The 18,263-nt window shown below is 40.7% G+C and overlaps 1 protein-coding gene across 1 annotated transcript in view; it reads right to left on the reverse strand.

Annotated features, from left to right (window-relative positions):
- Positions 1–3,320: 3,320 nt before the first annotated feature.
- mettl16 (methyltransferase 16, N6-methyladenosine) overlaps positions 3,321–18,263 on the reverse strand; it is a 41,131-nt gene continuing 26,188 nt past the window's right edge. The window contains exons 6-10 of the mRNA XM_058413387.1: positions 18,109–18,251; positions 13,684–13,753; positions 10,591–10,680; positions 4,231–4,404; positions 3,321–3,975 (exon numbers count right to left, since the gene is read on the reverse strand). Of these exons, the coding sequence (XP_058269370.1) occupies positions 3,490–3,975; positions 4,231–4,404; positions 10,591–10,680; positions 13,684–13,753; positions 18,109–18,251 (963 nt within the window). The 3' untranslated portion in view covers positions 3,321–3,489. The remainder of the gene's footprint in view (positions 3,976–4,230; positions 4,405–10,590; positions 10,681–13,683; positions 13,754–18,108; positions 18,252–18,263) is intronic.

Here is an 18,263-nt window from a genome sequence, read left to right on the forward strand (position 1 = left end):
GCCCACAGTACAGCCCGCTAGGAGTTGACCACGCCCACAAGCGCTGTAACCACGCCTCAGGAGGGATTACAACCAAAACACGGAATACGCTCTAAAAGTCAAAGATATTTTATTGTCTTTAAGCTTCATCCAAATGTACATTCTTATAGCTACTACACTACATAATGCCCACATGACACTGTCCTTAAAACCCTTACACAAGAAATAAACGTGCAATTCGTCCAGGTATTTATAGACCTCTGTTTGCATTACCGATCCGGGTTTTATCTAAGATAGTGATGCGCAGTCTCCCGTGTCCGTAATAAATAAAACGTCTCGAGCAGCCAATAGGAGGAGAGAACAGACGGCATGGTAACGGCTCACGTGGGAGACATTCGGCGGTTTTGACGTCTACGGTCCCGACAGCTCACCAACCAAAACCTCCTGTTTACTGTGATCATAAAACATTACACACGGATTAAAGCGTAAAGCGAAAATACACAAGGCATTATAACTATAACCCAAAGAGCTATATGAGCACCAGGAAAGATTCTTGGTCATTTTGTGCGATTTGGACACTTAACAGAAGAGCACATGACATCCACATGATGGAAGTTCTCACTAAACACTGTGCATGAAGGAAAAGTTATAAGGCATAAACAGACAAAAACTAACTCCACATTAAAGCTACAATGTGTAGGTATGTTGCTTCAATGAAAAATCATTATTGGGTCAGGGAAGGAAAATTATGACCTGGATATGTCAAACATCAACACCAGCTAAAAAGACTGTACTTCTACAGGGGTTGGACAATGAAACTGAAACACTGACAAATTTAGTGTTGGAGGTTTCATGGCTAAATTTGACCAGCCTGTTGGCTAATCTTCATTGATTGCACTGATTGCATTGATTGATTGTTCAAAAGAGGACAAATTGTTGGTGCACGTCTCGCTGGCGCATCTGTGACTAAGACAGCAAGTCTTTGTGATGTATCAAGAGCCACGGTATCCAGGGTAATGTCAGCATACCACCAAGAAGGACGAACCACATCCAACAGGAGTAACTGTGGACGCAAGAGGAAGCTGTCTGAAAGGGATGTTGTATCCAAAAAACATAAAACCACAGCTGCCCAACTCGCTGCAGAATTAAATGTGCACCTCAACTCTCCCGTTTCCACCAAAACTGTCCGTCGGGAGCGCCACAGGGTCAATGTACATGGCCGGGCTGCTATAGCCAAACCTTTGGTCACTCGTGCCAATGCCAAACATCGGTTTCAATGGTGCCAGCAGCGAAAATCTTGGGCTGTGGACAATGTGAAACATGTATTGTTCTCTGATGAGTCCACCTTCACTGTCTTTCCTACATCCGGGAGAGTTATGGTGTGGAGAAGCCCCAAAGAAGCGTACCACCCAGACTGTCGCATGCCCAGAGTGAAGCATGGGGGTGGATCAGTGATGGTTTGGGCTGCAATATCATGGCATTCCCTAGGCCCAATACTTGTGCTAGATGGGCGCGTCACTGCCAAGGACTACCGAACCATTCCGGAGGACCATGTGCACCCAATGGTTCAAACATTGTATCCTGAAGGTGGTGCCGTGTATCAGGATGATAATGCACCAATACACACAGCAAGACTGGTGACAGAGTGGTTTGATGAACATGAAAGTGAAGTTGAACATCTCCAATGGCCTGCACAATCACCAGATCTAAATATTATTGAGCCACTTTGGGGTGTTTTGGAGGAGCGGGTCAGGAAACGTTTTCCTCCACCAGCATCACGTAGTGACCTGGCCACTATTCTGCAAGAAGAATGGCTCAAAATCCCTCTGGCCACTGTGCAGGACTTGTATCTGTCATTCCCAAGACGAATTGATGCTGTATTGGCCGCAAAAGGAGGCCCTACACCATACTAATGAATTATTGTGGTCTAAAACCAGGCGTTTCAGTTTCATTGTCCAACCCCTGTACATAGTGAGTGACAGGAGCCACAGCCAATCAGGAGAGAGAGAGAGCAAATAAACACACAAAATCAATACCACAGATTAGATAACCAAATACATGAGGACACAGATCAGAAGTTCAAGTAAACCAGGGGAAATGATTAGGTTTAGTACACTACATTAGATTTTAGGCAGCTAGTGATGGACAGTTCAGTGTTGTGTGTCTAGCAGTGTCTAACACCACCTAGAGATGTGCAGAGCATCAGAAAAAGTCTCTGCATGCATCCTGTGGTCTGGTGCAGACACAGATTAATGCACACAGTGGAGAACAGTGCAGAACAACCCACATTACTATAGCATTTTCTGCAAGTATCTTGCAAAGCATATAAAGGATAAAAAAACAAATAATAATAATAATAATATGAAGTAGAAGAAGTACACTCTACAGGTTTAAGTTTCAGTTCCACTTTATGAGCTGTTTTTATCAATTAATCATTAATGCCTTCGAATTTTTGTTGTTAGTCCTGACTATAATGCGACCAGTTAAATCTTTCAGGTAAATAATGGTAGAAAGAAAAACTACAGTAGGAATTTAAAACTGAAGGTTGTGTTAGTGGAGGCACAACTAGACAGTGTGAAACCTGATCACATAAACAAGACCTGAGCCCCAACAAAAAAATAATTCATACATGCCACCACAAGCTCTAAAACACACATGGAGTGTAAAAGTAAGCACATTCTGTTCTCATAATATCACATGATTCCCACAAGTTTTGCAAATGGGGAGCAAAGTCCCTGCTTCAAACAGAAGATGCATAAGCTAGCATAAGCACAGTAGATGATTTATTTCTAGGATCAGAGAACTTCACATGACCCACCACGCTGGACAAACGCCACTGCTTCGAACAGTTACTTCCTGAATCGCTGCTGACTTCCTGTTATCCATGCCGGCCCCACTCTGGACTTCTGTCTACTAGCCCAGATTTCCTGCCAGGAAACCACCAGAGGTATTCCAGGGACAGGAAATGGCACTCTGCACAAACATCTTCACAAAAAGCTGTAAATCAAAATCAAATTAGTAAAGCACAGCTGGACACTAGGAATTCCGCTATTCTTATGAAGTGTTAACTTCCATACTTACCAGTGATGACTGAGAAAGCTGGAACCACGAGAGAAACAAATCTCCATGAAAGGACCAAGATATCAGTGCTGACAAAAATCAAGGGACTAATTAGATACCAACTGTCCTTTCCTTTTCCAGTAGTTTACTTAAGCAAAAATCTTGTACACAGAATAAATGATAGGCATCAGTTAGTCTAAACAAAAACGGCCATGGGGAACACAACGTAATATCAATGAACAAATCCAAGGTTTTAATTTAAAGAAAGATTCTGAACCACCAACAATTAAAATGTTTATTACAAACGTATCAAAGCCAAACATGGAATAAAACATATTTCACCATTTTCTCTGCAGTTGTACTGTACAGGCAGGAAGTCGAAACATTAGTACTGCTCACACCTCAGTTTGAGCTCGATCTGTTAATGAAATCATATGCTTATAAAAGGGGTCAAATGGACTTGGCTACACGGCGAAAGAGTGAGTTCTTAATACATGTGCATAGCTGGTTCATCAAGTCTTTATTCTGACCCTCCACCCAGTGCATCTCAACCAACACATCACTGTCTTCTACCTTCACGTTCATCAGGCACTTAAACAGGAAGTTGTGGACTGAGCTGGAGCTTGGGGAAATAGCAGAGACACTGGACCCCTGTTCCTGTGTGCTGGGGGTCTTACAGAGGACATCTGTATCCTTTTCACTGCCCTGTTTTGCCTTAGATTCTTCTCCATTACTGTGAGGATCAGTAATGTCCTGTGCTGGTGTCGGGTCCACACTCTCAGCAGTGGGAGTGTCAGGTTCTGGGGCTCTGGGGAGCTCACGAAGCTGTCGGCTGTGTTCGCGGCGTTTCTGCCGAGCATGGACCCAGGTGTTCTCAACAGCAGTCAGGAAAAGACTGAGTTCAGAGTTGCAGGAGGGCACACGATTGTGCAGGACCTTTAAACACAGTTCAACACTGTTATACTATGACTGCTCTAGTCTTAACAGTCTTTTGAAAGATATCATCTTTCCCCATAATCATGGGTTCTCAAAGTGGGGTCCATGAAGTGTAACCAGGGAGTCTTTAAAATTTAGTCCCAGTGGTGAAAAACACAACCCAACTTTGACAAATGTTCTGTGATGAAAAGCTCTATAGGACTAGTAATTAAAATATTATTGTACATATTAAAATAACATGAAGTGTGTGTGTACCTTCAGGTCTGTTAGAACATTCTCCAGCCAGTAGGTGACGCTCTCCACATGGCTGGTGTGTGTCTGGCCGATGCTGAGCGCCTGAGAGTGCAGTTCTGCTGCGGTGGCTTCTACCACGGTGAAGGTCAGAGGCTTACGTGCCTTCTCCAGCTTACGCTTCTTGTTCGGCGGAGACTGGAACACACAGACCAAGTGGAGCAATTTGCAGTCGGACAAAAACTGATTGCAGTTATTTGTCTATTATTTGTCTGTTATTTGCAGTTATTAGAAATGTCTAAATCTACCAAGTATGACACCATCATCAGAAATCTGTAATCCTAAGCATACTCCAAAAAATACTGCACACTGCCTTAATACAGAACGGTTTGAATGAATCTACTACATGCTGATGGAACAAAGTTTTATGTTAATTAGTCATGCACGTCCACGTCCACATACATGTTTGGTTAATTTTTAGTTTTTGGTAGTTGCTGTTTTGTCACCCAAGGTAAATCTATACAAATGTCCTTAATGAGGTTTCTTTTTAAACCCTTTTTGCTTAATACAGAAAAATTTGTTTTAATAAATGTGGGTCATTAGAAGTAGACTTATTTTCTAATATATTCAGTTATCTATTCATTTTCCAAATCATGTACCTACTGGATGCTTACTCTGGCATTTGAGATTCAGTCTAGCTCTAATAAAAACGCTAAAGTATTTCATCCATGAAATGTGCAGCACTATGTATCCTGGGGTAGAAATGTAAAACTGTAAATATTGGTGACAAGAAAACTGTAGTTTAATACCTTAAAACAAATCGGAACCATAATCCACGACACAATTACGACCCAGCCTCGCTGTGAGTTCTGTTTGTTTGAGAAAATGCCAACATTCAATATTTGTGTTTTATGGGATATGGGATGCAGACTGCAGCACTATTGCTAATGTTTGCTCTGCAGCAGTATAACATGCATATGCATACTGAAAACTTTAAGCAATGAACAACTGAATGTGAGCTAACGTCACTATATTCTGTGAGTGAGAAGAGTCCAGCAGAGGGCAGCAATGTACAATTGAGGATTTAAAGGTGTGGCTGCTCCTCCTGTCCCTGACCTTGGCTTACAGCGGAGTAAATACACCATCACTGTCTGAGAGATGTGCATGCCATATGTCGAGGGTCTGATGCACAGGGACATGACAGCGATGTCTGGGCAAGACATTAGAGGAGAGATCTTTAAAAAAACAAACAAAAAAAAAACAACTCCATTCCATGTCATTCATAACACCTCACAGTTATGGCAATGGTTGAGCTTTACATTTATGCCATTTGGCAGATCATTTTAGCAGTCATCAAGAGCAACTTAGTACAGAAGTGCTTGCCTTACAGCAAAGAGGTCACCAAGCAGGTCCAAATATTACATAACACACACCTCTCTCTCTCTCTCTCTATCTATATATCTATCCATCCGTCTATCTATCCGTCTCTCCATCTATCCATCTATTGGTCATCTGATCTCTCAAGGGGACACTATTGTCACTGATAAACTGCATGCATCTAGTCTAGTATAGAAAATTATCTGAATATGATTCATCTGTCTGCCTGTCTATGTATCTACTAGATACATGCAGCTTTATTCGACAATCACACAATTTGTTCATCGGAATCATACAGATCTGTAAGTGTTATTACAAAACAATCATATTTATGCATCCCTGAGTAATGAGGTCAGGACGCAAGCAGCAATGTGACCCTCACTAAGCCTTGAGCCTAAGCTCATGTTTCTACAAAGCAGATAATGCTCTCCCCCACACACACAAAGCAAACATTCCACACATCAGGGACAGACAAAACCTAAACTAGAACATTTACCTTAAAAACACCATCGAAAAATGTGCAAGCTATGTCAAAATATGATAAAGGAACAAAGCGAGATTCTTCTCAGACTTTTCTACAGGTCACATTAGCAGACTGTGCAGCACAGAAGAGCAGAAGAGGTGAGAGACATTTGGCAAGAGTGAAAAACAGAGTGAGTCAGAGTAATTCAGCATGAGAGAGGAGCATGCCTCATGGGCATTAGTCTTTACTGAAGCAGAACATTTGTAGTTATGAAAGACAAACAATCATCTGCTTGAGTTAAAAGTGCACACATTTACAGCTAAAACAGAAAATTACACTGGCATTTAGTTAACACAGTGGACACCCATAAGCCATCAGGCTACTGCTTTCTTTCACAAGATGTCATATGATCAGCATCTTACTTAATCTGACTGACTCCAAGAGAATCTGCTCCAAAATCGTTACTGGATACTCAACAAACCCCTGAATTTAAAGTGGGGGTATGTAAAAAAAAAAATCTTTTTAGACTTGTAAAGATATGCCACAAAACTATGCCAAGAAGCATGTGGTTGGTTTCTTCTTTCAGTGGAAACATAGCAGCTCATCTCTGCCCCCTTTCCTTAAAAGGCAACTTAGGAAACTAATGCAGTCTCAAGAGAGAAGATGGGTTAGGTTGGAGGAAATGAAAAGGGTGATCAATAATTTCTCTGCAATTAACCCCACAAGCAGTAGCAGGCGCTAAACATAACAAACTGCTCCTTTAAAATGGACAGAGATCGAGCTGTCTTGCTGTGAGCTGCCCCTCAACAATCTATGGTGCTCACTGAACAATTACTTTCACATTCTGGAATTTGGCAGATGCCCTTATCCAGAGCGACTTACATCAGGATATTCCCATCAAATATTACATAACACACACCTATCCCTATATATCCATCCATCCATCCATCCATCCATCCGTCTGTCTTGTCTGTCTGTCTGTCCATCTGTCCATCTATCTATCTATCTATCTATCTATCTATCTATCTATCTATCTATCTATCTATCTATCTATCTATCTATCTATCTGTCAAGAGGCAATCTGTCAATCTAGTCTAGGATAGAAAATGATCTGAATATGATTCATCTAGCTATCCGTCTGGCTATCCGTCTGTCTATCTATCTGTCTGTCTATCTATCTATCTATCTATCTATCTATCTATCTATCTATCTATCTATCTATCTATCTATCTATCTATCTATCTATCTATCTATCAAGGGGCAATCTGTCAATCTAGTCTAGGATAGAAAATGATCTGAATATGATTATGTGTATTAAAGGCAAATGTATATAGTGAAAGTAAATGCAGGCTTCATTCGACAATCACACAATTTGTTTTCAGCATTGCCTTAATGTTCAATTCAAATTCAAGGAAAAACAGAAGAATCTCACAGACTGCTGTATATCAAACTTTTGTGAATAAATCATTCATACTTAACACATACAGCTCAACTGGTCCACTAGCAATTTTTCCTAGTAAACCAGCAAATCAAAACCAGTAATCCATTCATTTTCAGATGTGAAGCAAAACCTGTTTCAGTATATCATTTTTTTAGTGATTAATTAGTACAGGAAAGAAGCGCACTTCAAATCACAGCATGAAACCAGTGCAGTAAATCTGCAAAAGAATAAATCTCCATTATATTCCATAATGAAAAATAAGTGAAATTCTTCCATGCCATTTAAGATTTGGATAAACTGGCAGCTCTGTGGAAATCACTGATGATGAAACTGAGAGCACACAGCATGGAGCAGAAACTCTTTACAGCTTAATAACAGATAGAGAGATATGAAGGTGTTTCCACCGTGTTCAACTCTGGCATCATCAGCATCTGAAAACAAGTCAGGATTGGTTTGTTTGAGTTGGCATGCGCTGCTGAGCTGACTCTAATCTAACTGAGTGGGACTGCTTAATGAGGTGCAACCCATGGCTCTGAAAGAGAACTTTCACACAGCGCTGGTCCTGATGGAATTCACCATTGCACAATGAAATGATTTTATTTGAATTTTATTTAGCTTTAAAGGTCGACATAAATACATGTGGGAGGAATTCAACTGGGAGTGGGATTAAAACAGGATTGTGTATGCCTCTCATGCAATATGATAATGTGCTAACAGTCCATTAAAGCAAAGAGAATGGAAAATACAACAATAACCCTTTTCTGTAGTCTGTCCTTCTACCACTGATCTGCATTCATATGTAAACATTTTTATATTTTTCCCTATACTTTTCCACCTGTGAATTCCTTACTTCTACTGTAATTTAATTCACATTCTATTCTTGGTATATTTTTATTCTCGGTATATTTTTATTCTCATTGTTTCTATTTTTATGATAAATACAATAAACCATGTCATACAACATGATTTATGATGAAATTCATGATGAATACAATAACAGCACTGCATGTACTGTGTGTGGTTGTGTATGTGATGAATAAAATTTGAAGTGTGAATCTAGCCAGAGGGATTTCCAGACCAATAAAGTGCATTCAGAATGCTGTATTCACCATCTGCCTTATTGTTTCAGCACAATACAGACTAGACCATATACCCACAGCAGCCAAATGGGAATGTATAAACTGACTGGTCTCTGTATCCCCTGGTACTTAACCTAAAAATACACACCTATAGTGCACCAGGGGGAGCCATTCTATGGCTGTTGGTCACATAGTGGCTACAAAAAACATCAGTGACACTGGCAGGTATGAATCAGTCTATCCACCTAACAATATTGCACTAATGCTCTGTAGTTTAACATAAATTACTGTCCAGCACTAATTCAGTCAGTCAACAGGCTTGTGTTAAACCACTGGAACTGTGCACAATAATGATTAATTACTTGGCTACAACACAATGCATGATATTCTATTGATTGAATTGTACAGCAGGCAGGTTCAGTGCATCTCATCCTGTTGGGTCTGAAAGACTCTGGTCCATATTAAAAGCTCAGTGCTTAAAATAACAAACAGGCATTAGAATCAATAAAATTGATCAAGTCAGTCAGTCTGTGTAGTGCACATGGGTATGGGCAGCTAATGAGACTACACACACAGACTAACACATTTTCAGCTGCAATACTTCCCGTTTCATTCTTCTGTTCATTTTTTTGTCTATCATTTATCCAATTTATCTTTCTTAATTGTCTGTTATATAGATGCACATCCACGGCTGAGCATGGAGAAAGACCAGGAAAGTCTTTAAATGGCTGGTACACTCTAGCTCCACTTGAAGAAAAAAAAAATCATCTATCCGGCACCTCCACAGACAAAAAGGTTCAACATATTAATTATTGAACATACACAGATACGGCTGAGTGACAGAGGGATCAGAGGTTAAACTCAGAGCCTGAAAGGAGGAATGATTTTGACACACACTTCTCCATTCTGTCATTTCTCTCATCCTCCCGGAACGCTGCTTCCACTAATGCCTCACAGTCCTGACCTCTGACCTTTCAGCCAACGCCTCTGCCGTAAATCTACTGTCCTAACAGCTAAACGTGTCAGATGCCCCCCCCCCCTGTGTGTGCCCGAGACAGTTTCTCGCTTTCGTCTTGGTGAAAGGAGGATCATATTCCATATCCGTGAACCTGCCACACTTTTCACCATCTCACAACTGTATTAAAGACCAAACTATCAATCAGATTGATCTGGTTTCTATAATGGGACTCAGCTGGGCTCAGAGAAAACGGATTAACATAGACGTACAGGCTTAACATAGATGTGACAGGCTTTTTGTGCATGTGTGTGTGAGAGAGAGGGAGAGAGAGAGAGAGAGAGAGAGAGAGAAAAAGAGAGAGAGAGAGTGAGACAGACAGATAGAGAGAGAGAAAGAGAGGGATGGGGGAGGGCATATATTACTTCTTATTTACTTTGCCACCTGGGCTAAGAGTGATTAGTATGGCATGATAATATAAATAACTAGATAATGAATAAATAAATAAAATAGTTAAATAAATAAAAACAAATACACTAGATAGACAATCATGTCTAAATAAAACGATGTGTACAATGATCCCTGGTGTGTATGTGTAGCAGCTCATGGTGTGATAAGGAGATGAGTGGAATGCAGACAGAAATGTAGGCCAATCTTTCTGCTCAAGTGCCCTCCACAAAGGCATGTAGGGAAGTTGGGAAAGACTGGAAGCATTCCACCTCCCGCCCCTTTCACTATGCTTTACACTTCTCTCTCTCGCTCTCTCTATCACTCCCTCTCACTACAAGAGCATGGCTATACAGCACAGCCCTGCTGCCCTGGAGACCGTTGCCAGGCTACAGCGACTGGGGAAGAGAGCCGGGCTGCAGGGAGCAGTCAGAGTGTGCCTAATGGAATGGACCAGAGTTTGCATTATTAACACAGGCACCGATCTGGAGCTGCATGAATATTCTGCCAGTGTGGCTTTCCCTCAGCTGAACCTAGACACACACACACAAAACTCCCAAGTAGCTTAGTAGGTCACAGCAGGACCAAGTCACATAAGGTAGAGCGCTGAAGTGAAACTTACTGGCATGGTCACATCCTCATAGAAGCTCCAGGCCAAAGCCCAGCGCATGGTGCGTCCCTGACAGAACTCAGTGTGTGTTACTTTGGGGACCTGTTCAAACAAAAGAGCAGATAAGAGCTTTGATCAACAGCAGAACAAAAAGGAGTCTTTACAAGGCACAAACATTTTATTTTAAACCACTTCTTATAATCAATGTAGAATAAAACCAACAGAGTGTTTTAAATGCCTAGGAAACATCTGCTAGAAACATCCTCATAAAATGCCCAGATCTCATTAATATGTATATGAATGTGTACAATAACCATGCCCCTATATCCTCCTGCCATCACAAATAGCTGGTCAACTATCTAACTGCTAACTGCAATTCACAGAAACAAATAATTTCAGTTTGCAAGTCATTGGTCATAGCTTCAGCAAATTATACAAACAATAGCCAAACCTGATAAAATACACCACAATAATCATGATCACAATTGTCAACAGCAGCTAGTTTAATACACAGATTTTGTGGCTAAGGAAACGCTAACCCTTGTATTAACGTGCGTCTCAAGGTGAACTGATCCCAGATGAACTGGAATAAGCTCTAATGCGCTGAAGAAACATTGTGATCTGCTCGTCAACCCGCTTTGTGAACATGTGTAGTGTAAACACTAATGAGTCTTTGAGGTGACATCTATTTAACTGCAACATGCGTCTACGTCATGAGATCAGATTACCGCTCACTAGAGTTGCGATCAGGACATGAAATCATAAACAGCTCTCTTACTCTTAGTTGTGTATTGGTTTAGATTAGATCACTGAAAGCCCTATTTGGATCGGATTAGTTTTGAATAGAGAGGTGGGGTAATATTATTATTACTGGGGCATCTCTTGAATCTTTCTATCTCAATCCATCATTTCAGTCATTTTAATGGATATTGTGCCATATTTTACGTCTCATTTGAATTGACACAACGGTAAAGATCACATTATAGGCTTTGCAGGTTTTGTTCTTCACGATACAGACACTCGAAGTAGCATTCTTCTGTCCAAAAACAAAACAAAACAAAACCAAAATCAATTACTGGCACAGAATAACACTGAATAATAAAGAATGGATGAGATTTACAAGGACGTATCAGAAAAGTGAGTTTCCAGCACAGGTATAGCCTGCATTTATATTATGGTCAGGTGATCTATCAAGTGATCAATCACAACTAGCTCTACCACACACACTAGAGAAGATGCTTATAATGAAGGTCAAAACAATGTGTTTGAATGAATATGAACTATATGTAGTACAGTAGTAGTTTTTAGGGTGATGACCATGCATCCCATCTCTCTGATTTATAGAGAGTCTACTAAATTGTGCAATTTAATTCTGATTACTGAAGACATCATTTGGAAACATAACTTAACAGACATGCACTATGTCTGAAAAAATCTTAACCTGAAGAGTACTTAAGAAGGGTCTTACTATAATTTTCCAGGTACAGTGTCACCTTACACAGATCAGGCATAACATTATGAGCACTGCCATGTGAAGTGAATAACACTGATTATCTCCTCATCATGGCACCTGTTAGTGGGTGGTATATTTTAGGCAGCAAGTGAACATTTTGTCCTCAAAATTGATGTGTTAAAAGCAGGAAAAATGGGCAAGCGTAAGGATTTGAGCGAGTTTGACAAGGGACAAATTGTGATGGCTAGACGACTGGATCAGGGCATCTCCAAAACTGCAGCTCTCATGGGGTGTTCCCGGTGCAGTGGTCAGAATCTATCAAAAGTGGTTCAAGGAAGGAACAGTAGTGAACTGGTGACAGGGTCATCGGCGGTCAAGGATCATTGATGCACGTAGGAGGGGAAGGCTGACCCGTGTGATCCGATCCAATAGACAAGCTACTGTTGCTCAAATTGGCCAAAGAAGTTAATGCTGGTTCTGACAAAGGTGTCAGAATACACAGAGCATAGCAGATTGTTGCGTATGCATATGGGATGTTATTTGCAAGTAAGTGTGGAATGGATTATGCATTTCAGTTTTGAAAAGACTGTACTGAAAAGTTCATTTTTAAATGGACAAACAGGAATTTAGAGCTGTTTCAGCAGAGCTCTAGTCTATAACATCAGGATCAGACACCCGAGAGGAGAGAACTACATTAAAACTGGTTTGGAATTTACATGACTTGTTCCAGTCAAACAGTCATTTAAAACACATAAAGCGTATGCTAATCAATCATCTCCATTCGCAGAGTCTTAAATGCAGCCTGCTATTTTCTAACTGGCTTCAGACAGCAAGAGAACTAAAAGTAGCAGATGCATGCAGCGTTTAGGGAGTTCTGTAGCTCATCATTTAAATCCTTTCTACCTGAAAAGAGTCTGTGGCCAGGTGTGAAATGATGCACTTCTACACGTTCATCACGGATCACGGCTGTATGTACGGGAGTGGATAGGGACAGCCTTGCTCCAATCCCACACTCTATTCTCTAATTTCACACTATCTTCACAGCACTACATAAAGCAGATTCTAAAAACAGGGCGTAGTTAGACTACTAAGTGACCTCTAAATAGCCATTTAAACTAAAGATACAATCAAAAAGGAGAACAACAGGAAATGAGCACGTGAAGGAGAGAAAGTCTCATTAGCATATTAATTAGAGCCCCATTAGTTGGCTACGGGGCAGATTGGAGGTATCAGGCTTGAGTGCTGGAACACAGCCAAGTGCACCATCGCTCTGATGAGAGGTGACAGCACTCTGACACCTCCAGATGAAGTGAGGAGAGAAGACCGATACCATCCTAATAACCTGTAAACGTGGAGAACAGCTTGCAGTCACAGCTATTAGAGAGTCCTGTTCTCACACAAAGCTGAGCTTGGGGCGTATTTGCTCATGGGGGAGGGGGCGGAAGCTAATGATTGCTAATGAACTAATGAAATCCAGCCCATCATAGCTCTGTTTCAAGGGGCATTTTCAGGGCCACTTGAGGAAAGCTGATTTAGATCAATTAACCTGCAGATTCTTTCAGCGATGCACATTTACTCATTCAATCTGGAGAGGATTAATGAAAAACAGCACACAGGTTTGTATACATGCGGACACACGTGGCACGACTCACCCCTTGTTTTCTCAGCTCCTCCTTCAAGGGTGCCAGACTACACTTTTTCCCCAACATGCAGCTGTACCATCTGCAAAAGACAAAGACAGAGGCTGTGTTTACATGCAGAGATATTTGTTCATCCAAATCAACTCCAATTGGAGATTCCTAATGAAATGTTTACATGCACCCTAAACTCAACAAAAAATCATTACATGTATGCAAAGTTACAAACATGAGACTTCTTTGGATGATGAGAATGACAAGAAGCTGCACTATTCTGCTATAATGTGATAAATATGTAAATCACAGCATGGTACAGTGGTGATGATGATGATGACAAGGATGATGTAATAACGTTTTTATAATGTTTAGAAAAAATCTAACAAAATGTTTCAAAATTATAAAATGTCTTCTTTTAGGTCAAGGCTTTTGGGCAAGATGTGCTTCATACATGATACATTTGAAGTCATTTTCATTTAAATGATGATTTTAAGGGTAACACACGGTCAGAGCTCCCTTTCAATCCCAGCATTCCATCCTGAGCTCAGGTTACTCTCTGTGCACAGTACTGTACTGTACTGCAGGTGTCCATATGGGTTTTCTCCCATATGGAGTGTGGGTGTGTGGACGGTGCCCTGTAACAACGATGTGGCCCATCCACGGTTTATTCCCACCTCAAGCACTGTGTTCCTGGGCTAGGTTCCAGATCTACCATGACCCTGACCAGAATAAAGCCATTAAAGATGAATGAATAAATGGCCATTTTAATGGCAAATGTGACAAATAAGAAATTCTTAAAAAATTAATGTCTGGCTACTCCACTGTAATTAAATTAAGAGCTCTTAGAACAAAACAGACAAATAAACAGAAGGAGAAAATTGGAACACCATTGTTTGTTTAATTAATTTATTTTATTTTACAACACCTGAACATCACACCCATATGTGGGTTTTTCCAAAACTGTTGCCACATAGTTGGACGTTGAACATAGAATGTCTTGGTATGCTTTAACATTATCATTTCTCTTCACTGGAACTAAGAAGCACAAACATGTTCCAGCATGACAATGCACAAAGCAAAGTCCGTGACGACATGCTGTGTTAAGACTGGTGTAAAAGAACTCAAGTGTACCCAGCACATGGTTATGACCTTAATCTCACCCTTTGAATGACCTCGAACACCTTGGACCCCAGGCCTCCTCACCCATCATCAGTACCTGTCCTCACTAATGCTCTTTTGGCTGAATGAACACAAATCCTTACAGCCACACTCCAAAATCTAGTGGAAAGTCTAACTGTTTGAATTGTTCACCAAGAGCATATAGCTGTGACGTTAAGGTGTCCATAAACATATCACCATATAATACATTATATGTTAATTCAGTGCATAATAATGATATTTATTATTAATAACGCCTAAATAAAACAAACTGAACAATGGTGTTCTCATTTTCTCCTTAAACTGCAACAAACATTCTTTCTTCAAAGTACCTGGTTTTTGCTATGGGTTTGTGTATGACATATTGGGCATTGTGTTTGATCCCAACTCAAACACCAGAGCTGGGCGAGGACTGGAGCAAACAGCTTGCGTCATACCCAACCAGGCCCAGGACTTTGAAGTCACACAGCAGAAGAAGAAAAAAAAATAAAATCAATGCTTACACTTCACAGTAAAATCTGAGCCTTCATCAGCCATCACTGGACTCAAAAACACAGCAGAAAGAAAATCTATGTGTAACTGACTAGTACATGCAGGGTTTAACAACTGAAGCCCTTGAGGACCAAATAATCCATACGAATAATTGCCATCAAAGAGAGCATCCTTCAGTTTAAGAGGAGAGTAGCAGTGGGAAACGAGGCTGGCACGGTGTCTAGCTGAATTCCTACTGAGGGCAAACCCCCAACTCCTCAGGGGATACCCAAGTTGGGGAAGCCTGCAGGCCTACAAAATCTATTTCATTTTTTCTCGATAAAATATTAAAGAATCTTAATATCCACAGATGTTCTTCATGCTGCTCAGAAGACGCTACCAGCACCTAACAGGCTAAACTGATTGAAGATTATAATGAAACTGAACAGGCAAAAAAAAAAAAAAAAATTTACTACACGCTCATCCTTTAACTCACTCTAAGGAGGAAGCAATTAAAATGTCAATAATAAGAAGCTCTTGGCAATTTGTGAAATTAGATCTGTATTTTGTGTGTGTGCATGTGCGTGTGTGTGTGCGTGTGTGTGTGTGTGAATGAGATAGATGCAGAGAGGGAGAGAGAGGGAAAAGACTGGGTCTAATTGCAGATCTATGGATTTAGAGAGGAAAAGCAATCTGTGTCCGGCGGTGTCTCTGGCAGAAAGTCTACAGACACCTGCCAGCAAAAAAGAAAACACACACACACACGTGCACAGACACTTTACAATTTACACAGACAGCCTTCTGGTCTTGAAGAAATGGAAGCACTCAGAACCCACACACCCCTTTTCCAACAACAGTGTGCTGGTTCTGATGTCTATTCTGGAGCTGTTCCACCTGTCTCTACTACAAAAAGCACAAAAACGCTGCTGGTCTGAAACCAAGAACCTAATCCTAGGTGCTTGGAGCAGTCATTGCGTCACCATGACAACAACTCGAGTTATTTACAGGAGTCTTGTTAAAATAAGATAAACCCTTTTTAGATCATTGTTGACAAACAAGCAATATTAAATATTTTTCCAGTGTTCTGAGGTGGAAACAACCATGTTTTAATACCATGCTTAATTTAAGCATCTACAAACTTGAGTATAATCATGTAATCAGCAGATAATGGAACAGTCTTCTTGCATGTAAACATCTGACATGGAACATAAAGCATTGTCTCAAAGTCCCAGAGGAAAATTCCATGACTATTATTTAGTTGCTATTTTTATGGCATACACTATGTAACTCACATGCATTGTACATCTAATTAATGTTAAAGGAAATGGCAAAATTAGCTTTACCTGGAACTGTAAAACAATCTACATTGCAAAATAGTGCTCACAATAAAAGAAAACACATCTGTCATTTTGCATGTAATCATTCAATCAGCAGATGTGCTGTGAAGAGACGATTTAGAGGTAACTGAAAGAACCTGTCTGTGGAAGCACCCATTTACACCGCATCATACTACTGAAATGCATCACAAAGCAGAAAAACCTGCAGTACAGTCCTTTCTCTCTCACACACAACCAACCACACACACACACACACACACACACACACGAGTACACTCATGCAACCACTCCCCTGGGGCTTCCAGGTGTGGCTTTGTTAATCAGGTCTAATGTGCGCTGCCATGCACACACATCTGCTCCCATCGGACAAGCCGGATGCTGCATGGGTAATCGTTTGCTTTTTCTGCCAATTAATTAAACAAACTCTGGATGACAGTTCCATCTCTGCCTCCATCTGCTGTGCCCCGTCATCAGGACAGCTTCTTCCCCTCTGCACCACCACAGGAGCTGGGAATAACCCACCGTAATGCAGTACGAAGGGGAAAGGATGAAGTGGAAGCTAAATGCAAGCTTTCATTTTTCTAAATATAAGACAGTTATTCCTATCTTTGCACCCGTCTTTCCACCGGAGCACGAAAAGCTAAACATATTTTTTTATACTGCTGTCCACTGAGCATTGTTAAACAGCTCAACACGTTTAGACATGTATACTAATTACTCGACTTTGGCAAGTACATCGCAATCAAAACATGCCCAGATTCACTCCCTCAGACCTCCTGCTCAAGTGGCACTGGGATTTGAACATTAACGCCACTTTTCCTTTAGACAGTGTGATACACATTCCACCCAAAACCTACCCATGTACCCGAGCTCTGAACCATGTGATCTGAGGCAGGATACATGAGTGCAGCTAAAAATAGTTCAGGCAATCGACTGGTACTCAAATTGCTTTTCTGCCATTCTAATGTAGTATTGTAATGTTTTCTTCCTCATTTTAAACACTCATTTTCTAAAAGCTCTGAAGCAATTTTATCACATATTCTACTAATGTGTTTATTTATTCATCTCCAGCAAGTGGTGTTCTCACTGATATTTAGCTCATTTTCACATTTCCTACCCATGGTCCATGTGAAATCTGCTTTCCTTAAACTCCAAATGGCTTCTAATCTTACAACTATATGCCGTATGACATCATATCATTTTTTTTTTTAAACAAAGAATAATGTTCCCTTGCCTGTATGTGGACGTGCTTAATGCTATAAGCATGTAGTGTCTCATTGCCACACACTTTAACATAACATGAGAGAAGTGAAAGAAACGATTAGGACATTTAAGGTACTCAATTAGTCAATTACTAGACTCCACCCCACAAAGCTCCACCATGGTACTGAAAAATTACACATTAGGTACATGAACCGTACTACATGTGTGCCACTATATGTGTGTGTGTGTGTGTGTGTACACATGTGCATCAAACCTGAGCCTCCTCTTAAGCTGCACACTGTCATGGATAATCCTTTTCACAAATTCCAGCTCCCCTCCCTCTGCCATGATTTCGGTCACTCCACCCGTGTTGACAGAGCTGGGTGGGGGTCTGCGCGAGTTCCTTGAGTTGACTCCCTGATGGAGTAA

The sequence above is a fragment of the Hemibagrus wyckioides genome, linkage group LG17, assembly GCF_019097595.1.
Source record: "Hemibagrus wyckioides isolate EC202008001 linkage group LG17, SWU_Hwy_1.0, whole genome shotgun sequence".
Lineage (NCBI taxonomy): Eukaryota > Metazoa > Chordata > Actinopteri > Siluriformes > Bagridae > Hemibagrus > Hemibagrus wyckioides.